The sequence below is a fragment of the Lepisosteus oculatus genome, chromosome 6 (genome assembly GCF_040954835.1).
Source record: "Lepisosteus oculatus isolate fLepOcu1 chromosome 6, fLepOcu1.hap2, whole genome shotgun sequence".
NCBI lineage: Eukaryota > Metazoa > Chordata > Actinopteri > Semionotiformes > Lepisosteidae > Lepisosteus > Lepisosteus oculatus.
The window spans coordinates 25,895,150-25,921,852 of NC_090701.1; the positions used below are offsets into that span (position 1 = coordinate 25,895,150).

General features: G+C 38.6%; 1 protein-coding gene across 2 annotated transcripts in view; it reads right to left on the bottom strand.

Annotated features, from left to right (window-relative positions):
- Positions 1-92: 92 nt before the first annotated feature.
- LOC102695344 (NEDD4-like E3 ubiquitin-protein ligase WWP1) overlaps positions 93-26,703 on the bottom strand; it is a 47,726-nt gene continuing 21,115 nt past the window's right edge. Inside the window, exons 5-25 of one of the 2 annotated variants that reach the window (XM_015354424.2) lie at positions 25,747-25,871; positions 25,096-25,233; positions 24,737-24,800; positions 21,806-21,981; positions 20,660-20,957; positions 19,963-20,058; positions 18,286-18,460; positions 17,922-17,976; positions 16,959-17,043; positions 16,287-16,415; positions 15,607-15,679; positions 15,438-15,509; positions 15,251-15,339; positions 14,857-15,016; positions 11,253-11,386; positions 10,807-10,947; positions 9,070-9,190; positions 8,203-8,307; positions 7,538-7,634; positions 6,718-6,790; positions 93-6,208 (exon numbers count right to left, since the gene is read on the bottom strand). In XM_015354424.2, the coding sequence (XP_015209910.1) occupies positions 6,109-6,208; positions 6,718-6,790; positions 7,538-7,634; positions 8,203-8,307; positions 9,070-9,190; positions 10,807-10,947; positions 11,253-11,386; positions 14,857-15,016; positions 15,251-15,339; positions 15,438-15,509; positions 15,607-15,679; positions 16,287-16,415; positions 16,959-17,043; positions 17,922-17,976; positions 18,286-18,460; positions 19,963-20,058; positions 20,660-20,957; positions 21,806-21,981; positions 24,737-24,800; positions 25,096-25,233; positions 25,747-25,871 (2,506 nt within the window). In that variant the 3' untranslated portion in view covers positions 93-6,108. Of the gene's footprint in view, positions 6,209-6,717; positions 6,791-7,537; positions 7,635-8,202; positions 8,308-9,069; positions 9,191-10,806; positions 10,948-11,252; positions 11,387-14,856; positions 15,017-15,250; positions 15,340-15,437; positions 15,510-15,606; positions 15,680-16,286; positions 16,416-16,958; positions 17,044-17,921; positions 17,977-18,285; positions 18,461-19,962; positions 20,059-20,659; positions 20,958-21,805; positions 21,982-24,736; positions 24,804-25,095; positions 25,234-25,746; positions 25,872-26,703 lie in introns of both variants that reach the window. The other variant, XM_015354425.2, reaches the window with a different exon arrangement.

A 26,703-nucleotide genomic window follows, 5' to 3' on the forward strand; every position in this document is an offset into this window, starting at 1 on the left:
AGGTAGGAGGCTTTTTTATTTTTATCCTAGAAAGAGGATTTAAAGATCTATTTATCCCACACAATTGAACAAATAAAAATATCAAATGCAAAGACTGTCAAGATACATTTATTAAATATGGTTCTTTCCACAGGCAGGTCTGAAAAAAATCCAACAAGATAAATCCTGAGCAAAGATTTTTAACCCAATTTTTAACTATAGGACAAGTTTACTTAAAAACCAAATCATTCGATGGTAAGCAGGTAAAAATAAAATCAAATCCTCTGTACATGTTTTAAACAGCTCGAGCTGTACAGTATACATTTTTACAGTGTTGACTACATTTGATATGTTACAGTATTTTGTCATTGATAGAAATAATACATCACAGAACCCCAAAAGATCAATTTCCTGGGACTGTAAAAATGTAATGAAACTGTATGCTATATATTCCTTTGATATAAAGAGTACATTTTACAATTGTCTTTTTCTTCTTAGGAAGCACAATTTACCTAAAGTAGTTTTTACTGTAATTAACACTAAGGGTTCTGATGGAATATAAAGATCTTTGATTTTTATGTAATTACAAATATAAGTTTATTTTACATATTTGAAATTACACAATGAAAAGCTGTACTGTACTTGGGGGCTATCTACATGACACAATTAATGCAGTATGAACATTATTCTTTCAAAAAGACTATTATGTTGTAATGTGAAAAATGAATTGCATGACACTGAATAACATTGTGCTAGGAATTTTCCAGCACACTAGAATGTCTTTTATCCTTGGCTGCACCGAGTCTCCAATAATGGTGAAAACCCAAAAGCACTATCATCAGTCTTCTCTGAATTTCAGTTCAGACAATGTTTTACAGCTCAGTGCATGTGAAGATGTCAAAGCCATAATTACAGACAATGTTAAGTCTAAAAATCAGTACACAGATTAAATCAATGGGTAAAATTCAGATTGCTGTTTTAACACCTGTGTGACAAGAAGTCAAATATGCACACAAACTATCTCATAGCAAAAGACGAATAAGCTGAAATTTGTAAAATGAATGTAAGCGGACTCCTTTAAACCTAAAGCAGATCGTTACTGCAACAGGAAAACACCGCTGCATTGTTACTACCTTTAAGAGCAGTACGGTGAAAAAGACACTGAGTCCCGTAGATAGGTTTAAGTAAACTATAAGCCCTTCCTGAACTGGCAAACTGACTACATGCGCCAATCTTATAGAGTGCAAGTCAGTGCACTGCCTACATAGCATTACACTTATTACACTGCGCTCAACAACTGCCTAGTCAAGGTTCTGAGGATGCATTAGTACAAAGGTCAAAGAAGCATTATAACATTAGGCTCTATTCACTGCATGGTTAGCAGCTGTATCTGCACTCTGCAGTCCAGTATTTTCACATTATGAAATGCAATAAACCTTTTTAAAGGATGGACCAGAGTTCAGCATACAATGCAGATTCCCTCAACCTTAAAAGTTTTCCTCTGAAACCCAAGATGTTGTTTATTTTCAAACTGAAATTACAGAGTGTAATGAAAGACTTTGTACAACTTTCAAACATGCAACATTAACAAATCTGCCTTTTCAAATGCAAACTTGTCCTTACACCTTTGGCAGGTATTGAGATATTGCAGCTTAACCAGAAAAGGTAAAACTTGTATTTTACATCTCAATAGCTGTGTCCTCTTGCAACAAACAAATTGTAGCCGTCTCCTTTTTGCTAGTAAAATAGTTATTTAATAAAAAATCAGTTTTACATCGCAAAAAGAGACTGCAGCAAGTAGGAAGCCAGAACATCAGTTTTTATTCTTGAAGTATCAATGTTGGTTGCTTTAATTTTTTGTACAATATTTTTGAAATCAAGATAACAGAAGCCACGTTTGACCAAAAGGCCTATGACAAACCCCTCTGTGAAGTATTCATCTACATTTTCTGCGCATTTTGTTCCATATTTAATCCTATCTGAAAAGTCCACTTTTTACATAATTAACCCTTTTTCAGCTGAGGAAATGTAACTTGTTTTTTTAGTGTGAGTGATGTGGAGTCCAAGGAAAATTACTGATGAAGTGACAGAAATAACACTTTCTCCCAACACTAGATAAGGGTTTCAAGAGCTGGTCTGCCTTAAAAAAAACAGTCTTATTTATAAAGAAACGAAAATGTTTTTAATACACTGTAATTAACTTATATGCAGCTTCTGAAAGGTGTTACAATCACCTTTAGAATTAATACTTTTCAATCTGAAGTCCTACTGGGTGTATTGATTCTACAAACACCTCAACCAAAATAACAACTACATTCCATATTATTTATACATTTGTTCTGTCTTACCATTTTCAATTGAAGCTAATATTTTAATTTATCCATCAGTCTAATTTATTGTACTTTGTGCCATATGAAAGAATCTCTCCCTCTGCACTGATGGTAATCTCACCTCAAGAGAGCGAGCGAAGGTGGCAAGAATTCACTGCTGCCCAAGACACTACATTGTGATGTTTGAAGGTCAGCATTTTTTCTTCAGGTTAAATAGTTTTATGTAACCTAATAAAAAAAAACGTTTGTGCAACAAAGATATACTGTGAAATATTGCTTTCCCCTGAGCACTCTTATTTTACTAGAAACTCAGTGGTTAACAATCCTGGTACTGGAGGAGTCTGTCTTGATAATTTTTTATCCTGCTGAGTTTTTCCATCACCAGTACTAATTGGTGGCTACAACCGATCTGCTTGCAAGTGTAGATTTTTTTCTGCACTCAGTCCTTGGTTTCAAATACATTATTTCCAACAACTTCAGCATACAGAACTGAATGAATCCTTTCTTTAACCTGCTAATTAAGAATTTGCTCCTTTATTTCCCATCTTAACAGCTCATTATTTTTGATCAATTGATGAACAGACACAGATGGGAACAGGACTTTCAGACACTCCAGCAGTGTCAGTGGTTTTTCTTTCTGATTAAGTCCAGTTGGCTACATTTCAGTTAATCTTTTGAGCTTAAAGTAAGAACTCAGCTGGAGCAAAACCAGAACAGATGGGGGATACCCAGAAACAGGATAATCACTGTATTCAGATATTTTTGAAACCGAGGTCTAAGTGTAGAAAAAAAAACAAATAGGTTACTAGCAGCAATTCGCCCTGGTGATTAGCAGCCAAGATGGAACACAAAACAGCAGAAAGAGTGTAGAACCAGGGCTGAGAACCACTGTTTACACTAGTTACTACTAAATGAGATAGACAGGGCTGCCTGTTCCTTTAAAAGAAAAGCAGCGCATTGCATAACAGAGCTCCTACTCACACTGCTTTACACTCTCCACCAGGACTGCTACAGGCTCTCAGACTCACATGTGCTTATATAAACAGGGCTGCAAATTTTAATACTTATTTCTTCCAAAACCATTCGTCTTTAAATGCGTCTTAAACTAAGAAGGCAATTACCACTGAAACTTTAAATGAGCCTCTATACTCTTGTTTTTTTCAAAATGCAGACTGCTGTATGTCCTCCCCAGCAGTAAATTCAAATAATGCATGTCTGTTAATTACCTGTCAGTTAATCCTGCCATTCATTTCTTTGCCATTTATTTTATTTTTTTAGATTTATTAAACAATAATGTGGTCACTAGTCTGTTTCATCAGATATGTGCAATTCAATATGGTTTAAAAATGCTATTTCAATTGTGAACCAAAGAAATAAACATTAAAAGCTGGCAGCCCAAGCTGATGCCTTTAAACACACATAACCAAGAAACGAGATACGTTTTGACAGTTGCCTCCAAATGTAGTCACCCTGGATAAAATGTATTTAAAATCTAATTGAGCTGAGAAAATGCAGGTGTGTAATTCAACAATTACAAAACTAAAAATGTACCATATCAATAGCATATGTTAAAATAAATAACTTAGTCATACCCTCTAGACTGCTCACACAAAAGCCATAAATGTAATTCTGCAGTTTTTCCTTTGGTAATGTGGTAGGTCCACAAAGAGACCAGAACTGGGAATGTCTCAATGTTTGCCAGGACAGACAAAACCTGATGCTGTGTGTCAAGAAGCACAAATTTCATTGCAAATGCACCAGCAGGTGGACAATCCAAAACACACATAAAGTCTACAATCAGTTGGTTACGACAACATTAATTCAGCCTTCTTGATCATCTAAAATGCCACTGTAGTTCAGCCTAAATCTATAAAAAGGGTGCAGGAAGGTTACCCAAGATTAAGGATCCACAAAATACTGATTAAATACAAGATTAAGGATCCACAAAATATGTTCCTATCAAAGTATGTCTCATTTTGAAAGATATGCTATTAAATCTAGTGATAATCATACATTTTTTTAATATAAGTGCACACATGAATTCTGTTTGATAAATAAATTTGAGTACACTTCATCCAGAGCATAGAAATTTGGTTGAAACTAACAGTGCTTATGTTTTTAAACAATTTATACAGACTTAGTGATTATATTTCTATATATTCTTAAGGTTTGCCAAGTTAGAGCATCACTAGGTGTGAACAAATTTGTGATTGGCTTTAACAAAAATGTCTTATCTTCAGGATGCAGCAATAAAGTTTTTATTACACAGATTTTCAAATTAGCTTTTGATGGGTTATTACAAATACTTCATTTCTACGTAAATGTTACAATGCTAGGTGGCGTTAAAGAATGAGGTCTTTGAACCCAGTAAACCCACTATATGGAGTAGTACAGGGGAGAACACCAAGGGCAGAAATTACACAAGAGCTCTATTTGACCTTTCTGAAAATAAAGCTAAAAAAGCATTAGACCTAGCTAGGAGAAAATAAACAAACAGGAGAGCTGAGTTAAATCTGCAGTGTGAAATCTTACCATTTTCGCAGCATTCTTCAGAGAAAAAAAATAAATTGAGGTTACAGTGCCTGGGCTGAATCTCGCTACACCTTACCAATTTCATTTTGTTTGTTCCGTACAGTGGGAGAGCTTATCATATACCCAAATGATAAACCAAACTGATGATGGCTTTGACTGGATTATAACCTTCATTTGAATATAAGTTTAGGAAAACTGCATAGAAATGTGGCAATTGCTGGATTAAATTTAGTAACTGTAAACCTTAAATGTTTCCAGGAATATTTACTAACTGAATCAGTGCAAGTCAAGCTGCAATCTAAGCCTTATCCCACCTGCAAAATATGAGGTCATCATCAAGGCATGAAGCACAATAAACCACAAGATTAGCCATGTGTAGAAGAAAATTTAGATGGATACAAAAGGCCATGTTGAACAGAGCTCTCTATCTTTATGTCAGACAAGGTATGTTAATTTCAGTGATGCCTTGAAACAAGGCCAGGTGAGCTTCATTCTTTTCACTTTCCCTTCTGATCACAACATTTGCCATGTGATGGCCAGTCAGATACAGAGATCTAATGGCAACATTTCCAACACTGCTCACAGATACAAGTAGCAAGCAGTGAAGTAAATGTTACACTGCATAGTCAAATAAAAGGGAAACAAATATGAAAAAGTACCAGTGAATACAGAAAAAGATATGAGAGAGGGTTCACAGAGCTCTAACTAGACATGACATCCCTATTAATGTAGATGCAGAGAAAATCACCCATTCCTGCACATAGACCTTATCAATATTATGAGAATATCATCCCAATAGGCCAGCAGCATTTTTTACTCCCCAAGGCAGTCTTGGACTTCAAGCACTGCTACAGACAGCCATGCAAGAGCTGAACACTGGGGAAACACCACTAGAGTGACAGGGAACTGGGTGAATCCAAAGTGCACAGCCGAAAACAAAGAAGCCAGCCAAGAATGACCAGTCACCTTTGAGCTCTATAAAACTAGAGCCATAAACTAAACGTAGCTCCTCTTCTGAAACCCAGCCAAAAAAAAATCCCCCATTTTTGAAGGGGGAAAAAACATACAGTTAAAAGGAAGTTTTGCATATTTATGAGGCAGAATGAAGGGAAATTTGCTAGATGAGTTTCAGAAAAAAACAGTTTTAAATGACAAAATAGCTTATATACATTAGTAGGTATCTGTGCAACTTGATTTTCTTTTTTACTTGGCTGGGTACATTACTGAAGTTTTGCTCTTCTGAGTTCTGTTTCCACCATGAGTCCATCTACTCTTGGCCAAACCCTTCTGTCTCTTCAATGGCAAACAGGAGCTTCTCCTTCAGCTGCTCATAGCTTTTATATGGAGGCAGGTCTAGTCGGTTGAAACTGAAAATATATTTAAAACAAAAAATTCTTATGGAGTCTGTTCTAAATAAAATTTAATAGCCTTGATCACCAGTTTAATCTTACTGATGGTGTTCCAGCCTTTCTTTAAAAATAAATGTAAATTACATGTAAAATTAAATAATTGAGGACAGCCAAGTTTTCCAACTCCATGAAAGCAGGATAACTATGTTATATGGAAATCACATGGAAAAAACTGTTTTCCTCTGCACGGACACTGCTGAGAATTCCAAAGCACCAACAAGGCTGTCCTGTGGCTGGCACTCAGCCTTCACTCAACCAGCATAGACAGCTGTCCTATGAGCATAAAAGTGTGCATAAAGTGTGTTCTTTCAGTTCTGCACCTTCTCCTCTGCAGCACTCATTATGAATTTATACTACAACCTGACACCAAATGACAAGACACGAGACACAGTAATGAATGCAGCACAATTTTTAAGTATTGGCTACAAAAAGTTTTGTATTAGAGTTGTGGTAACAGACATGCTCACCATGTATGGCTCCTGGGCAGCCATGTGTCTTTTCCCACCTTCTCAATGCAGAATTTCTGAGGACCATTGCTCCCTTTAAGGAAGAAAGAAACCAACATCCAGAGCCCAGGTAAACGGACAGAAACTAAAAAATAAGTTTCTCTTCCTACTTAAATTACAAACAAAAGCAAGTCAATACAAGGGCCATTACTGTACGGATATACACTTTTAAACAATCATAATAATCTTGTAAATATCACTGCAAAAATAGTCACAGAAAAAGGACATGATCATTTTATTTCTTTCCATTTATTGCCATGAAAAATCATCATTATTGATTTCCAAGGCCAGTTTGCCTCATGTCCCTTCAATAGATGAGGACTTTGTACATCGAAAAACATTCAGCTCCACACATTTAAGATTTACATTTGACTGCGAATGCATATTTACATAGATTAATGGTTGACTTATCTAATTTCTCAAATAATTCCTGTTAGGAATCTGAACTTTAGAAGGGTTGTGAGCTCAAATATACAGTTGGATGCTACTGTTGTACTTTTAAGCAAGATACTTGCATTAGTAGTATATTTTATGTCCTTTGTACTTATAAAAATGACATTAAACATTACAATATTTTCAACCAAACAGATAAATCGTATTTCAGGACACCTGAATTGCATTGCCCAAACCATGTCTATTAACATTAATTGTTTATAAGGTATCCTCTTTTATCTAATGTAACAGAATTAATTAAAATCATAATACAAGTTTAATAAGAGATGTACTGGGATTACAATTCACTTTTTTAATGGTCACTACAGATGCCACAATAACAACTCACCCATCAGCTCAGCAAAACCCCCAAGAGGTAGCCTGCAGGTGCCCGTGACAAACTGCATCAGTCGGAGACGAACCTCATTATCCACCTCCTTCACAAACTGCCCAGAGAGGAAGAGAGACACTTGCCTAACATGATCATGATCTTTTATTCTTTTTTACATTTTAATTGTGCCTTATTTATGATTCTCTGCTAATATGCACTACATGATATAATTTTGGAACTGCTTCCCTCAATAAGCTAATACACCCTCTCCTTTAACTGGGAGCAAGACTGAAAAAAGGAGAGGGAATGACAGAAAAGTGAGAAAGACCAGGAAAAATTATTTATGCAATATATCTGTTTCTGCAGGTACAGAGTACCAGACATATATTTTTTTAATATTCCAATTGCGTTGTCACTTGAAAGTACCATGTTTCTCAAAGTCTCGTCTGAAAAACAATATTGATATTTCAATATCACTGAAATACATTGATGAATCAATATCCTACTCAATTTCAATATATACAGTTCATGTCTTGCGCACTATTGTGGAAACGCTTGACTGCGGTGCAAACTTCTGAAGTTACTATAGGCTGATCAAAGACTGACAGTTTCAGCGATATTTTGCATTCCCTGTATTTTAAAAAGGTGTTCAGGGTCTGTTTCTAGTACTATGGGTTTCACACCTGCCAGAACCAGATGATCTGTTTGCTGTTTCTGGTGTAGTGGCGATAGACTGTGTTTCTCTGCCAGTCCTGCAAGTCCACCTCCTGCATTCCGCACAGCATCACCTTCAAAAACACAAGCTCTGCTTACAAACCCTCCCCGGTGATCCAAGGAGTCTCTTCACAATAGCATGTCAGGATAACCTACACATTCCCTTTTAATTCCCACCAATTAGAGTGCACCACCTGCACAGACTGTAACTATAATAACTGCATATTAAAGGGGGTGTAATAAAATGCAAAGGACAAAGGTTTCTGCACATTAAGCCGAGTTTCATTACACACATTGCACCAAGAGTCTCCAAATAGCAAAGCAGCTCCACACCTACTCAACAAGAACCACAAAAGTTAAAATGCACAGATGCCAAAGCATTCTATTTAAATCTGGTAGCTCTATACCTTGTGCTTCCTTGCAATTCCATCTTGGTCTAAACAGATGGAATTGAAAATTCCAATTTTCAGGGAGGTTAAATGTACACTATAGGGAGACTGAATTAATGAGTTTCACAGAATTTAAAGACTGCCTTCTAAGGTTCTAAGGCCAGGAGAATTTTTAGATTTAAGGACAATTTTTCACTACTGGTTGACTTTTGCAAAGTCAAGTCAGGTGGACATTAAGAAAGAATAACTACAATTTTTAAACTCAAAAGTACCAAAACCACCCAGGTGAATTTTCCATTAAGATTGGAAAGGGTCAAGCAACAAAATCCCACTTTTCTGCTTAGGTTTTGTGGAATGATCTATGCATAAAGATCATCACCAGGGAAATCGCACTGAGGGAGAGCAGGTGTATTGGTATGCAGAGTTTGGCAGTCTTTTCAACCTTACCTCCAGCTCCTTTTCATCAAAGTACTGTAGCCACTGTAGAGGCACCACTTCATTAAAGCCGTCCAAAAATGCTTTGGTTTGTTCTTCCACTCCCCGGGAAAAGCGCCACTCTGCCATCAGCCTGTGCACAATGCAAGCACACCTCCTTCAGTTTTCCTTTCATAAACTCAATTTGGCTCATGTGTGCCTAGATTTTTTTGGGAAACAGGGACTTGCATGCCTTCAGAGATGCAATCTCTGACTTATCGCTCAGATCAAGATCAGTCTATCCCCCTAAACTTAGTTGCCAGACAAGAAGCTAGCGACACTGAACGAGCTACAGAAGTCAGTGGCTGCAACAGAAGATAACGTACATAGATCAACAATCTCCAAGGAATTACACAAAAGGGGAGGGTTGCAAAGAAGAAGCCTTGGTTGAAAAAAATCCATATCCTTGTCTGCAAAAGAGCTCACAAAACGCCATCTAGAAAATACTGCAGAGATGTGACAGAAAGTCTGTCTGAGGAGACTAAAGAGGAAACGCTTGGCCTGAATGCTAAGCAGTATGTATGGGACAAATCAAACACTGCATGGCAGCCACGTAAGACCATCACCACCATTAAGTATAGCGGTGGTAGAAACAGTTATGGGGATGCTTTACATTGGTGCGCATTCCAGACAAATCCTGGACAAAACCTGATACCCTGTACCAGAAAGCTCAAACTGGGGAAGAAGTCTGTCTTTCAACAGGACAGCAACACTAGAGTCGCTTAAAAATGAGGAAAAGTGATGTCTTTGAGTGGCCCAATCAGAGTCCTAACCTTAATCCCATTGAAAATCTGTGGCAAGAACTCAAACTTGCTGTCCATTGCTGCTCTCCCACTATCCTGACCAAACTTGAGCCCTTTTGCTAGCAGGAATGGGCAAATAATACTCCATCTCAATGTGCAAATTTAATAGACTGGCTGCAATAGCTGCCAGATGGTTAAATTAAGTATTGACCAAAGGGGATGAATAATTATTAAAGGATGACATTTCATTTTTATTTTTAATTGACTTATGGTTTATTATCAGCTTTCTTTTTATGGGGGGACTCTGTAAAGATAAATATGTGACTCACAATAAAAATTCCCATTCTAAAAAAAACTTCCAGGCTGTGAGATTCTTAAGTGTAAAAAAGGGATGGGTGCTGAACACGTTGGCACTGTACAGTTTTTGTGCCAGTTACCAGACAAATGGCTTGAAAAAATACCAACAACATCAAGCAGCTCACAATGGAATAATAAGTCAAGCATATTCTACGGACTCCTGTGGTCCTTGCACTACATGGTCATCCATACTGCCAAGGTGTGAGTATGAAATTGTCCTAGTGCTTAAGATTTCTTCTCTAGCTTGTAAACAAGCATGCTCCTACCTCTAACAGACCACTAAAATAATGTCTTTGTCATGACATTATGATGCCCTGCAGTGTGGCAGTTCTAAGAATTGCACTGTACAAGAAATTGCTGGCTACATCACTGCTTCACAGGGAACAAACTGACAGTTCTAGTGGGAATCTTTGATCAAGACTGTCCAGAATCAATTTAATTTGGTTTAATAGTATGATATCCTAATAACATCAAATTTCCATTTTTACCTAACGTGTAAGATTGATCTGAATATTCAGAAAGGATAACCGATAATTGACAGTCTTCAGGACTGTTTTTTGCATCTTGTGCCCAGGGGAGGAGTGTGACAGTAGGAACCCAGAGGTCTTACCCAATGTATTCCTCCTTGTTCTCCTCCGTCACCAGCAGATTTGTACCACCTGCCTTCAGATCATGTGAGGTAACTTTTCCCAGAATTTCCATGTCCACCGAAAAATACATTTCCAATCCGCACTCCTCAATGTTGTTGTCCCTTTTGTGACAGAAAACAGTTCTGGTAAAATATGCACATGCACACATTTTTACACATACAAATGAAAACATTTAACAGCCAATTTTCCAGCATATCTTTGTATGTTTGCCCCATGTTCAAGTGGGTTTTCTCTCTGTGCTCGGATTTCCTCCCACAGTCCAAACTTTACACAGGTAACACCCCAGGTCTGGAACTGGACCCCGGGCCCCAGCACTGCAAGGCAGCAATGCTAACTACCAAGCTGCCCTTATATACACCAGTTTTATACATATATTTTAATTGTTTGCATGAAAACCTTAGCATACCTTATCCAGATAAGAGAGTTGTAAAACTCTGGGTCGATGGATTCCAGATCTTTGATTGTGAGCTTCTTGTTCAACATGCGCTTATAGAATGGCAGGGAAAACCCTGTGTCAATGAATTTACCATGAAACAGTGCCTGTTGAAAGAAAGGGAAAGAAAACAGTAATTAGGCCAAGACAAAGGAGCAAGAGTTGTTATTCTTGAGAACTCTTCAAATGTAGACAAACACCAGCACAACAGATCAGTGAAATGCTCTCCTTGTGGAGATGACTACTTTCAAAATTATGGGGTATCAGTTCTAAAAACATACAAGTTCTTACAAACAAGAGAAGGCAGTCTAGTCCATTTTACTCATTTTAACTTCTAATAGCTGATCGATCACCAAATCTCAACAAACCACCTAGTTGAAAGATCCTAATATTGTCTATGTAAGCCTATATGAGCACTTTGTTCCAGACAAAGTAACTCTTTGAGTATCTTATGTACACAAATACATCTCTTAGTTGTCTGTTCTGTATATACAGTATAACTCTTTGTAATGTATTTAAGATTCAACATCAAAGAAATCTGGCACACAAAGAGGCATGAAGTTTGTGTACTGAACAATAAACAGAATTCAAACTTAACTCAGAGTTACACACACAAACCTTAAAGCAACTAAGCTCCGCACTGATGGATGTTATATAACAAGTCACATATCTTCTAGCTTTGAAAAGGCAGTTGTGGAAATGTTTTCAAAGGAGTGTGCAATATGACATAGGGTTTTCCATTGTACTGCATCCTTTCACTTTGAATTTATGCCACAAACAATACATTTTCTCAAGACTTGGAAAGTCTGTGTTTGTATAAGTTTTCATCCACAACAATAAATAACTCCTAAAAGGTCAAGTCACCACTACGTCAAGCATTCAGGAAATTAAAAAAAAATTCTCAGAGGATTTTTTGTTTTGTTTTCCAGTAACCAGTTCTTTGCATCTCCTGCAGCACTGTGAAAGTGAGCTGCCCTTCCCACTGAGCTGCAGATACTCAGCTCAAAGCAGCAGTTGGCTGTAGTCCTATGAGTGCCATTATCAAGCCCTTAAAACAACCACATCATCCAATCAGAAGTGGATGAATGAGTAAGTACATTATTTAAGTAATGATAGTTCAGTGCTGAAAGCTTACTCCTAATTTTTCATCTTTAAATCCCCTTATCTATCCATTCATTATCAGTAAGCTGCTGATCTTCACAATGCAAGCTAGAACCTCACTGAAGCATACGGCCCAAGGCAGGACTGACAGCAGTCCATCACACAGACCAGTTTGAGTAACAAGTCTAAATCTAGCTAACACATCCTTGGGAGGTCAGAAAAAACACACACAGTTCCCACTAGATTACCAAGACTAGAATGGATCCCAGTAATTTCAAAATCAAGGCTTAGCAAAATGTTTTAGATTTACTGCCCACTATTTTAAATGAATTTGATTAATCCACCATGCATTACTTTTATACAAGAATGTTTAACTTTCTTCCAAAGCCCAACAGTTTTCCTTATTAAAACAGTGTACATGTATCCATGTCAAAGCCTACCTGTAAAAGTGACTCTAGTTTCAAAAGCAAGCACAGTACTACATGTTGATATGCATGGAATACCTGATGCACATGCATATAATCTATGCAAATAAAAGCACAAATACATAATCTTATAATGGAGTTTAAATCCAAGATGGAAAGTGAAGAGAAAAGAATACACCATGCTCTGGCTGTGGAACCTTCTTCATGTATGTGAAGGAAAGACAAGCTCCACTGCTCTATATTCCTTTCCACAGACTGCTACAGCTTCCTACTCAAACCTCTTCAGAGGTCTAGTATACCACTGTTATTTCACAGAAAATTCACCAATGACTATCTGCGGGTCACATTCATGTTAAAAAAACAAAATCTGAAAAAGACCCCATCCAGAGAGTGGTAGAGGCTACTATGTGTGCTCACTATGGCCAAGTGGAGGTGCCCAGCCAGCTTGGGAACTGAGGGGATACAGTGCCTTCAGAAAGTATTCACCCCCTTGAAGTTTTTCACATTTTGTTCCTATTACACGTCAATATTTTAACACATTGAAATAATTTTTTCTCCCTTAAATAACACAATAAATTAAACACATTTATGAATAAAAAATATTTTTATTCAAAAACATTCATTTACAGTTCTCATTTATAAAAGTATTCCCCCCTGAGTCAATACTTTGTACATAGTCCTTTAGCAGCAATTACTGCAGTGAATCTTCTTGGGTATGTCTGTATGAACTTTGCACATTTAGATTGTGAAATTTGTTTCTATTGTTCAATGCAATATTGCTCCAACTCCGCCAAATTAGATGGAGACCGTCAGTGGACAGCAATTTCAGGTCATACCACAAATTTTCAATTGGATTCAAGTCTGGGCTCTGGCTTGCCCATTCCAGAACACCAACCTTTTTTTCAAGCCATTCCTTGATAGTTTTTGCCATGTGCTTTGGGTCATTGCACTGCTGGAAAATGAATCTTTGCCCTAAACACAGAGCTCTGGCTGACTGAAAAGGTTCTCCTCAAGGATCTGCCTGGATTTGTCTCCATCCATGTTGCCCTTGATGGTTCACCAGTTCCTCCTGGTGAAAAGCAACCCCAGTTTCTCCCATTTCAGCCAAACAGCTCTGCAACTCTGTCAGTGTTGTAGCTGGCCTCTTGGTCACTTCTCTGGCAATTGCCCTTCTTGTCCAGTTGCTCAATTTGGTAGGACGGCCTGATATTAGTAGTGTCTGGGTTGTGCCATGTTTTTTCCATTTTGTTACAATGGACATCACGGTGCTCCTAGGAAGGTTCAAAGCTTTGCCAATCTTTTTATAACCATCTTTAGCTTTTTTCCTCTTAACAACTTCTTATCAAAGTTCCATGGGCAGCTCCTTGGTCTTCATGACAGCAGGGCTGATCTGATCTGCTATTTTAGTTGTGAGACCTCACAAAGTCACAAAATGATATTTACTGTGCAATCAACCAACTGAACACAGGTGGATTCAAAATGAACACAGGGTGTACCTTGTTAACGTATTTGGTGTGATCTCTCAAGATAACTGAATACCTCACCCAATTTAGTTGTTGAAACAAAGGGGGTGAATACTTATCAAGTAATTTTCAGATTTTTATTTTTAATATAATTCTGTAGACATCAAAATACATTATTTCATTTTAACATTATAAAGAATACTCCCTACAGGAGGGAAAAAAATCACATTTAAATATGCTTTAATTTGACTTTGCACCACAACAGAACGAGAAATAATCAATGGGGGGGTAAATACTTTCTGAAGAAGGCACTGTATGTGGGAAGAAATGGAAAACCAACCTCACCACACAAAGGCAGCTCTGTTGGACACATCAGGCACCAATAAGATACACATGCCTGAGCCTGGTTCTCCCTGGACCAGGTCACAGTGAAGACAAGAAACCTCTGGCAGAAACACTGCTCTTTGTTAAGTGGTAACGCAGTAGAACGAAACAAAATTCCAGACTGAGATATAAACTGGGCAAGAGGTTTAAAAACCAAAAGTGAAATGGCAAAAGGGGAAAAAGGTTTAGGAGGAGCACACTTGCCATGGCGATGAAACGACCAATGAAGCAGAAGTAGGACAGATGGTCAGGGTTTATGGTGGACGCTGGGTTGATCTGCAGGCAGTAGTTGCTCTTGCCTGCGTACTCAAACAGGCAGTACATGGGATTCAGCACCTCGTGGGAAAGCAGAAAGAACCACTCTCTGAAAAAACAAAATTATAGCAGGAATGCATTATGAAATGAACCTGACATGGGAAAATTCTTAATTTATAAACAAATGCAGGACCATCTTAAAAAGTTGTAAAAGTATCCAAGGTCACCCAGAGAAGGAGGGAATACGTTTGGTTTTATAGAAAGATATTCCCTGGGAGAGAAAATTTCGGTGTATGATGGTAAGGCTTCGAATATATGTAATCTCTGCCTGCTGCTCACTCACCGTGCCAGTCCTCCATAGTCTAACCCCTCCTCTCCCCTGAATATGACATATAGCCTCCTCCGCAGGTCATAAGGCTTCAGGGCCATAATCTGCAAACACAAACCAGCAGGATTAATTTCAATGCCAGGTCTGATGATGACAAACACAGAAGTAAAATTTAATGGACAGAAAAAAAGACAAGTCTTACCTGCTGAAAAGAGTCTTCAAACAATGTCTGTCGGGACACAGTGATTTTTACATGGCTGGGCAGTGCATTAGACTGTAAAGACAGGTGGCACAGAAACAGATTGAGCTGAGTTTGTAGGAAAAATTAACCTACTGAGGACTGAGACATCTTAAAATACATCAGGCATTACCTGGCATAAATAGCGGAAGTGGGCCAGTTTCCACCTAAAGCTGCGTTCATATGCGATCTGTGGGCCTTTGGTGCTGCAAGACAGTAAGAGAAACAGTTTTACAGTGTTCTGTCTTAGTAAACTGTCCTGCACTGTTATAAAAACCCACAACACAAATGAGTCTGAATGGGTTGCAATTCGGCAGGAAACCAAATGAGCAAACTGCTGCTAAGGTAGAGTACCTACAAAATGACTACCTACTGCTAATTAGTCCCAAACTTGTGCATATCAGTGAAATGAAATGTGCATAAAAGCAATGTAATGTTAAAAAGTATTTCCAGAGTTAAATAGCACTGTCAAATTATCGAAACACCTGTTATTCACTTTTACAGAAACAATCTGACTGACACGCATTACACGTATTTGGGAGCAACAGAATACACAAATAGCTATATAGTTACACTGTTTATATACTGTGTTTCATGCTCTTACATTACTGTCTAGCAGGTTCTAACAGACCGGAATAATTGACAACAATGTTTAGAAGGATAAGACTTAGTAATCATCCACTTTACAGCTGAAGAATTGGAGCTTCCTCTTATTACCAGTACAAGCTCCCCATTGCCTCAACAGCTGGACACAGAGCCTGTGTCCCTGAAACCAGTAGAGTCAGCCCTGAGCTCCTGGTGTTGCCCACTTACACAGAGGACTTGCCGGTGCGGGGGTCACTGAAGGTGGTTGTCCTGGTGTTGTGATCCACAAAGTAACGCACCCCCTCCCGAGTGTACCTGATCTCCCAGCCTTCAGGAAGTGGATCCTCATTCTGCAACCTGCTCCAAAGAAAACGCATCACTAGCAACATTTTGCATCAGGAGCTCCAAGCCTTAGTTTATTCTATAACATGTCTTCTCCAAAAAAAAAAATCTATCAAATAAAACAGCCATGATAACACAATCTAAAGCAGCTACTGCATCTTTACAACTTATAGTTCAGGTGGATAGCTGCGTCAGCATGCGTAGGCTGCAAAGGAACAAGTAATAGGTTTATTCCGTTCTGAAAAGAGAAGAAAGAAAACAACGTTTCGGCCGTGGATCCTTCTTCAGGTGTGTCACCTACTGCTTGGAAATGTCTTGACTAAGCCATCATAACTATGTTGCCCTACTGCTTTTGACACATACTAGTGCTATATTTAATATACTGAGGGGCCGTTATAAGATTTATTTGAACTAGAGCTTTCCTAGAGCACAAAGGATTATGTATATGTATCCCTTGATCAAAAAAATTCACTTATCTACACAAGTTACAAACTGAGATAAATCCAAGTTAAGGAAAACTTGCAACAAAACTTAAAACAACTGGTCTCATACACCCACCCTTGAGTGCGAGGGTCCTCCCACTGTGTGGTTTTGGTGTTATGGTTCACAAAGTATACCCGGTCGTTAGAGTCCACCCGTCGCTCTGGAAAAAACAGAGAAAGAGCTTCACAGATGAGGTGGGGCAAGTCTCTCACTGCTGGACGGCACATTGAGCTCTGTGTCAAAGGAATGAGAGGCAGGCTTTGTTTACATTGTGCTTGTGACATTCTAAATAAACTGCCCTAGCCCTGTTCCGTATGTTCTCATGTATACCTTCTCCATATAAATTTAGCTCTACAGCATCCAACCACAAACGCATGTAAGGTAAGGTGGCCCTCTGATATTGAGGTCTACCATGATCCGGAACAGCTGATATTCTAAATCACACAAAAAAGCTCCAGGAAGGCTATAACTGATCTCACTGGGGAACTGTTCTACAGGTGGCTGAGACTAAGTGCTGTGGTAAGGAAAATGAATTTACTGCTGTCTACAACTACTAGCAGCTCAGCATGGCCTGGATTCAAACCAGCAATAACAATAAATAAATTGCAAACCTCACTTGGCATGTTCTTCACTGTTCCAGCAGTCACTCGTAGGAAAAACTAATCATTCTACTTTAAACTTTGGGGCTGATAAAAATTATGGTTTTCCAAGCTAGTTATACATCCTTAGGAAAAAAAAACATTCAAACGGTTCTTCAGGCTTGTCTAGAGATTTCACTGAAACTTTAAACAGTTTTCAAAGGCAATCCAATCTGCAACTTCAAACACTGTCTCCCCCAGCTGCATTTGTGAATTTCATTAATTTTGTAAGACAAGTGGAATTACAGCTATAATTACCAACATGTTAATTTGTCCTGTATGTTAACATCACCACTAGAAAGGAAACTGAACTGTTTCCTTTCCCTGCCTCAGACAAGGGATTACTCTTGCTAGTTATCCAATTCAAAAGAGCTTGTCTGGAATTCACATCATTACGTACCCCAGCCTGGAGGCAGAGGACCCAATGGATCATTTTCTGCTGACATCATTGAGGCCTGTTTACATTAAAATAAAGATCTATGTTAGAGGGAGAAAAAAAATCACAAAAAACCTGGCCTTTACAGAGAAGCTGTATTCTCTGCTCCTGACAAGTCACTCAAGTGCTTAGCTGGATGTTTTTCTTTAACAGCAACTAGAAGAGTGACATTTCTGGCCATAAGAGAATTACAAGTTTGCTGGCCTTAACAAATTAATCTTAAAATGTTAATAAGTCCAGTAAGAAAGCAACTGAGGAGAACAGTTCATCTGTTTAAAAATTCTGATTCCTAATGGGACCTAAACTGAACTATTCCACCAAAGCATACCGAGTAGAGGTATCGTTGGTTGAACTGGTGCATAGCTCCTTGCAGCTGGCTGCGCTGTGACTGCCATTGCTCAAAGTTGCGGACAGACTCCATTGTAGGGCGCTGCCAAGTGGTTGTTCGGGTGTTGTGATCTACATAGTAGATTCTTCCTCTGTCATCCACTCGTCTCTCCCAGCTGCAGAAATGAATACCTTGACATCAGCAACAGTTTATGCAACACATTCACAGCAACATCATTTCACCCCACACTGACTCCCCCAGAAAGGACACTTATTCTGGGGAATTTCATGTGTTATAGAACTACTCCCCCGTAGTGCCAGAACGCTATGACAAACAAGTCAATATTAAGATTTAATAATTTAATAACAAAATACCTCCATGCCTTAAAGCACAAGTCTTTTAAGCACTTTCCATAATTATCTAATGTTCTAAACCTGGTTGCTATTATTTAAAAAAATGTTTTCTGAATTTCACAATGGAAAAAGCCTGGTTCCAAAAACTATGAAGGTCTGGAAATAAACCTTGTTTACTTCCAACACTTCAATGAAAAACTGCAGTTTTTGTTAAACTGATGATGCTTGTTAGTTGCTGTGAGTATGGAGATAGTGTATGATCATCTGTCACAGCTTATGTTCATCCAAAAAAAGTTGTCTTTCATGAACATCTTGTATGACATTTATGCTACAGGCTTAGCCAACTAGGTTCATACCCCCCCGAGTCAAGGCTGACATACAATCAAATCTATGATGCACACATGCCTTCCTTCTGGAAAACTATGTTGATTAGGATGCGCGTATACAGAGATTACTTTCACAAAAAAATGTATCTAAGACACATGTATAAATCACATTTACACGTATGTAATCTGGGTCCCATTACTTTTCATGCACATCCTCTTGCCTTGCTCAAGAGGGGCACAACCTTCTATCCTTTCAGCTCAGGTTAGGGTTAGGTTAAAAAGTTTTGTGTGTACAAGGAGGCAAGGTTTTGCATCCCTACTTACAGGCTGAAATGGGCAATGTCCACAAAAGTCTGCTCAGAGCTACACAGTCCAGCATAGAAAAGTGTGAGCACGCCTTCCTCCAGAATTTGCACCGTCGAGCTGCCCCCCATTTCTTCACATTGCCCCCAGCAGAGCACGCACTGGGTGATGAAAGCCCTGCAAGTTCGTGGGCACACAGCAGCCACAGGAGGGCACTGTTGTACAGCATGCTGACGTTACCTCAGCGCACTCTTGTACAGCTGCAGCTTTTCAGTGCCTGGTCAACTAGGAGGCAATGCTTAAGTAGTCCTGATTTAAACAGTAGCCTCTGAACTATGATGCTTTTTGATTCACAGGATGAGCCTCTTAGGAGCCCTTCAAAGCACTCTTGCCTTTATAGGCAGGATGGCTTTCTTTTTGCACTGCACCTCCATGATTGCTATGACAAACTAAGGAAACATTCAAATTAAATGCATTTTGAGGAAGACAAACAGAAATTATTAATAGAACCCGAGACTGAAAAGACAGTACAACAGTATAAATTACTAAACAGCACTTTCCATTGCAGGAACATTTCATATACTATAGTTTTTGGGATTTCTGATGCTCCTAACAATTTCCGTTGTACTTTGTTTTTCCTATTACTAGAACCATTCGAGACAGAAACCGTGGTTTTTGTCTTCACTGCAGCTCACCCTGGCGGTAACGGCTGTGGTCTCTCCCATGTTGTGGTTCTCGTGTTGTGGTCAACATAGTAGGTCCTGCCATGCAAGTCTTTCCTCTGCTCCCACCTTCAGGCCAAAACACCAGAGAGACATTAATAAGAGCCAAGCCATTGTAATATTAACCTTCGCTTTCTGAATGGCTATTACAAACATTCCACCTCACAAACTTTGCCCTAAAATTGTTTTCTGTTTTTGCTGACATCACGCTGGGCCACTTCTAGAAAACACTGTGGTGACTAGGGCAAGTACAAACCCCTTTCTTACTAGGTGCTGATAAGCAGTTGTAAAGCATCGCTGTTTTAAGTCTAAATCAACATGAGAATCAGGGATTACTAGATCAGGAAAACTTTATGCCCCTCACAAAGCCTTAACCTAAATTGCCTAAAGGAGTGACACAGGCAGGTTAGGATTGTTTGCAAGCTCACAGTGACAAAAAAACTAGGCGCTTGCACAAGATCTATTCAACACCTAGCGTGACACGACACAACATTAAGTATAGATTAACTCTGAGAATTGGGCCAAACAGATATGAGTTGGTAACCTGCTTTGAAGATTTCAACCTTTCATATTTACAAGACAGAATTAAGTGACAATTTGGGATATTTTGGTCCTCGATTGGAACACACAAGACCATGTTTCTATCAGCTCCTGAAGGCACCAGACTCACCCAGGTGGAAGGGGATCTGTGCTGGCACTGCCTGTCTGCTGTCTGGGTTTTCCTCCCTCTGCTGCACTGCTGCTGTTGGCCCTGGCCTCGCTGACCGACGTGGAGGAAGAGGGAGCTTGGGCACCACCACTTGTTGCCACCATTGGAGGGCTCTCAGGCACAGGGGGTGGCGGTGAGGGAGCTGGTGCAGGATTCACTACTGGAGTAGATGTGGCAGCATCACAGCCACCTGCCAAACAGCCAGCAGAAGGTAGCACATCTTGCATGGCAGGAGTACAGCCAGGAATATCACCATTTACTGGGGGGAAAGGGGAAGAAAGTAAAAGGGTGGTTCTCAAGATACTTAACTCTCAAATCGCCTATATATAGGTATACTTTATTGCTATATACTCAAATATGAATATTAATCAACACTGTTATTTAATATTGTGACACAGGTTTAATAAAAATAAAATTGTATAGGTACATATTAAACTGTATTTTAAGTAGAACCCCTTTAATTTCAAACTACTTTATAGACTCTCTTCACTATAGCACAACCTGTGTACTGACAAAACAAAATCCTTATTGTATTTTATTGTGCCTGGAAGTGATACAGAGAGGTAAAGAGGGAATTAGAGGGGGAAGATCGGGAGAGAGGCTGAGGGGAAGAGATGCTTTACTCCCCATTTCAATTATTGCTGGTTTTGTGATAACAGTGACCTACCCTAATTGAGTAAAATAAACAGCACATTTATTGGAACAATTCACATTTATAAGAACACACAGCACAAACAGTTTTAAGACAAGTAATGTCTTAGCTGTTTGCAGCTGTAGCAAAGCAAACTGCATTACGACCTTCACTTGTCAAACATCTTAAGACTTTTCTACATAAAAACAACAGTTTGGAAAAAAGAACTCACCAAACTAAAGACATCCAATATTCAAAATGAGCAGAAGCCTAAAACCCTACCCAAGTTCATTACTACAGATCAGCTGACTGGCAAAAGCAAAGGAAATAAGCCTCCCTTTAAAAAAATGGAACCTGTACTGCAATAGAGGGATCTTTATCATTATAGCTCTGCGAGATGGTAAAAATGCAGAAATCCTGCAAGATTATCAGTCTCTATTTCATTCCATTTATTTACACCTGGATCTAGAGTTTACCTGTCCTGTCAGTTGTCTCAGTGTCTGACGGCTTTGGAGCTGGGGTGTTTCCAGGGCTGGTTGTCCCGTGCAAGGGAGAAGAAGTGCCATCTCCATTTACGAATACTGAGACACTCTGCCCAGAAGATGTGGAAGGTGCCTGACTGTCTACTCCACTGGAGCTGCCACTGGTAGAACTGGAACAAATCAAGGCAACATGGATCAATTACTGTTCTCCCTCTTACTGGCCTGCCACTGGGGTATGTAGTCTATGTATCATTATTCTAAGAGGTACCCTAGCCAACACTAGGAAATCCTGTAGTTGTGGATCTCCTGAATTTAGAAGCAGACTCTTGATAGTGGACAATGTACTGAATGATGTCCATGAACTGTTTTCTTATGGAAATACCAGCACAGCAAAGACTACAAGGGATTTTAGTCATCCCCATGTGTGACTGTCCCAACATCACAAATGTCTGACTCATCCTTACTACATACATAAGATGTTTAAAATTCCAATAAAGCAGGAAGAACATTAAAGTGTGCCTGAGTAATGGTCACAGCTTTTCCTCAGTTCTGTTAGTCAATTTCCCTAGACAGGCAACTTCCTATGTGAATGAACCTGCAGCAGCAGCAGCAGCACTTCCCCTTTAGGGAAGACTTTCAAAACACTTTCTCACTCAACTCCAACATGATGCTGTCACTTATTTCATGAAAAACAACTCTTACTACTTAAAACTAATCCTTATAAACCTCCCATTTATAACAACTATGGCCCCACCAGAACTCCACATCCTAAAACGGCCAGAAAACTTTAAAGGTAAGGGGAGGCATTCAGGTCATTCAGCCCATCTTGCCAAGTTTCTAAAATGTAATTACAAAGTTTCACCCAACCATTTACTTTAACTTCATGGGCTTAACTGTGGGGGTCTGATGTAAAACAACACAGTAGGACTAAAGAGATATTTCTGGTAAAACTAATAACTACACCCTCATTTGGCAAACAAAACTCAAACTGTTAACATAATAAAACTGGAAATGACTATCTCTTAAAGTAACATTTTAGTCAACTTCTTAATAGTGGTACAGAAAACACTAGGAAGATTCAATAGTCTCTAAATAGTGTTAACCACCTTCAGAATAACACTTCCATTTCAACACATTGTGGGGAAAATGTATATTATAACTTATTCCACAAATATAACATAAAATCTTTGTACAAAGTACTTTAAATACAGGAGTACATCAGAGTCACTTTAGACACATTGAAAGACATACCTTCACCAATATACTCTTTGACACCGAGTAAAAAACTACTTCAAAATATTTTAACCTAACCCTTCCCTTTGCTTACTTCACACTCCACTAAAGTCTCATAAACAGAAGAGTACTCTTGGGTTGCTCCACCCTTCTCTGACACCTGCCTATGGGAGATTTGAACATTCAATCACCCAGCAACTGCAAGGGGAGCCATTTCACTGCCATAGACACATCACAGGCATCTGTAGTCTTTTTATGTCTATTCAGCATGCATAAATACAGTGGACCCAAAAGTCTGATGCATACAATTATTTCAAATTCATCAATGATCCCTTGGACAACATATAGATTAGAAAACAGTAATAATACAGTAGGCCTGATTTTTTTTATAACTCTTTTAAGCTCATAACTTTGTCTTCAGGCTACACGGCATCCATGATAATATCCAGAGGAATGCAATGCTACCAGCTTGAGACTGGCTATATACTCAAATATTGTTCAACTGTTTAGGTTTTTATACAAACTAACACAAAATAAGCACCAACAAAAAAAAAAAAAGACCGCGTAACATTTTTGCAACATGCAATTTGGATCAAGCCAAAAATCAAGAGTGAACCACTGCTCACAAAAGAGCTATATCTTTGTGCAAATACTGATATGTCATACTAAGCTACTAAGGAACTCACTGAAACACTAGCACCAAAACATAACAGCTGAGAACTCAGTGAAATCTTACAAAAGGAAAACCAACTGGAATCCTGCTAATTTTGAAAATTGAGAGACACTATTGTCACGCTCAGGAAACGCTTGTGGTCACATGGCATCCTTGATAAATCAGGCCTTTTGTTTTGTCAACATTGTTCTCATCACAATGGTGACGATGGCCTCACTTTTGGGAGCGCTTACTCTCTCACTGTGTTCTGTCCATGGGTGTGACCTCCAAACAAAAGCAACGCCTGTCTTGCATTGTGAAAAACAGAGGGGAGATGCTTATTTTTCTCTTGTTCAACTCCATAACTTATTATGTGGCAGCACTCAAACCACATTTTTCAGCTCTGCAGAAAACTTCCAAAAATTCCCCAGGGAAGCTGGCCTACTCTAGTATTGTTACGCTGTGCAACTGCCCCCTCTTGTTTTACTATCTGATCAGCAGCATCTAGTTTGTAATATATGAAATATGTTCTGCATCTAAACAAGTAAATTCATTGTTGTGTGGTAACTTTTAGCCAAGAAGTAACATTTCCTTTAAATATAAAATTATATGAAGGCAACTGGACTTTTTTGGCTGTTTAATTTAAATAATCATTTAATTACTCCACCTTATGTGCATAAGAATGTATATTAACAATGTATATGGCTATTGACAACAATGAACTTTGTATTACATAGTATCGTAGATAACACTGCAATTAAAAGGATTAGGAACTTGTAAATACTATGTCAACAGAACAGTTTTTTGTTTCAAGACATAAAAAAATATTGAAATCAGGTGGAATAAAAAACTAAGCTGGTGTAGCCTACAGAATAGAATGTAAAGTTAATAAATAAGTGTATAAACAAGCCAAGGACACCTCTGGACTGCTGTCTTCCCCTGCAGACACATCCAAATTCTCAAGATTCCAAATATTTCCAAATATTATGAGACATACTGGGATGATCTGTTGGTAGATCAAAATTTTCAAATGGTTTTACCTTGATCGAGCCCTTGTAGAAGTTTCACCTCCATTTTCATGAATAGCGTTACCATTCTGCTGAACTTCTAGGGAACAGAAGAGATCAATTACTCACCAAACCACATCAATAAACCTTCAATAAGCCTTGCCTAGATCTTGGGATGTCATTAAGCCTTAGCAACCAAATCTGAATCTCCTCTGCATTCTCAAAATTTTAAACAGGGTTCAGATGACACATTCAGAGTTCAATTAAAATTATGGACGACAGCAGCAATCCAGTCAGTGGAATGGACCTTTCAGGACAGCAGTCTGCATGTAGGAGTCCGATTATAATTTGGCCTGAAGCCATTAAAAACACAGAAACCGTGAACTACTTACTGGTCAAGTCTGTATTGCCATTGGGCAGTGAATCCTGATCGAGGGCCAAGCCATCGAGTATAACTGTCAGCTCCCCTGTGGGGATCACTCCACTCTTGTTTTCCAGGGTGAGCTTCAGGACCTCTCTGACATTCTCCACTGCAAAACAACAGAGCCAAGGAGAGATTATTAATGGCAGAGTCCTGCTTGCTGTAGGAGTCTAAACTGTCTTAAAGAGCGTTCAGGGTTTAAGAGTCGTCGTCTTTTATTCAGATAAACCTAAACATATTAAAATAGAAAAATGCTCAAGCACATCTTAATATGTACTTAATATGGATAAACAAACTGAAAACTTAAGAACGTAACAGCTTACGAACAAGTACAACCCAAGTATCTAGCTCAGCTGCCTCCTACATACAGTACAATTAGATATTTTTTGGCATCTATCAGTTTCATATTCCCAAAGGTTTCATCTTAGCATTGATCTGTAGCTTACATTCAGATATGTGAACTCTCATTATTAACGCTGCATTGATTTTTTGGGAAAAATGAAACCCCCTCACTTGTGGTTTACTAAGTATAAAGAAGCTGTAACATAAGTATAAGTGCAATTAGATTATTCTTAGCCTCCTTCTAGAGTAAAATATAGAAAAGGAAAACTCCCAAGCATACATTTTCGTTCATGTAGCTCCAAGACCTGGTTAATGTCTAGAGTGGCTTTTCCTAACAGAACATCGGCTTTCAGGGTATGATGGCTCCATACTTTAAAGTCCAATTTGGTGTGTGGTGTTACATTCCTGAAAAAGAAATAAAGATGTTATTCTAGGCACATTCATAAAGATTCAATAATTTACAAGCAAGTCAGAGCCTCAAGGACACCATTTAAACAGAAATGTACCACCTATGTAGCCATCTATATTTTTCATTTTTCATCTCATTATGCCAGTCTTCCACAGTTTAGGTGATTTGGTATTTATGAGCCAATGAGTCTGTGCATAGTGATACATGGTGAAATGGAAAATACACACAGTAGTGTACATTCAATACATTTAATGTATGTTTACTACTATTAACTATATAACAATATAAAATATTTGTAGCTCTGTACCACTTGGACATATGTGGTTAAGGCCTCTCTGTGGTGGCTTCTGCCTATACCATAGATTTTCAATCTTTTTTTGGCAAAAAATCATTTTCTCAACAAGGACCCCATATGTACACACAAACATAAGACTTCAGCATGATGATTATAATATTATAAAATATTAAAAGCAGTACTACATAGGAGATCACCGCTTTAACAAGACTGATTTTAAAGGTTACTAGATTTGAGGTTCCCTTTATTTCTAGGGACCCCTAGACAGTCTCTGAGGAGCCCCAATGCCCCCCAAACAGCTGGATAAAAACCAGTGGGTTAGTCCACAAGCAGAGCTTGTGTAAAGCTTAATTTCAGAATGAATGGAGGAGAAGCAGACAGACGTCATCCCAGGTATTCTGTCCATTCACTTTGTGTCACTTAGCTTCACGAATTCTTCTCAAACACAATTCTTGTTAGATTTCAAACATATCAAAAGATACTAAGGAAATCTCACGCAATGTTAACTTGAAAAATCACATGTGCAGTTAATG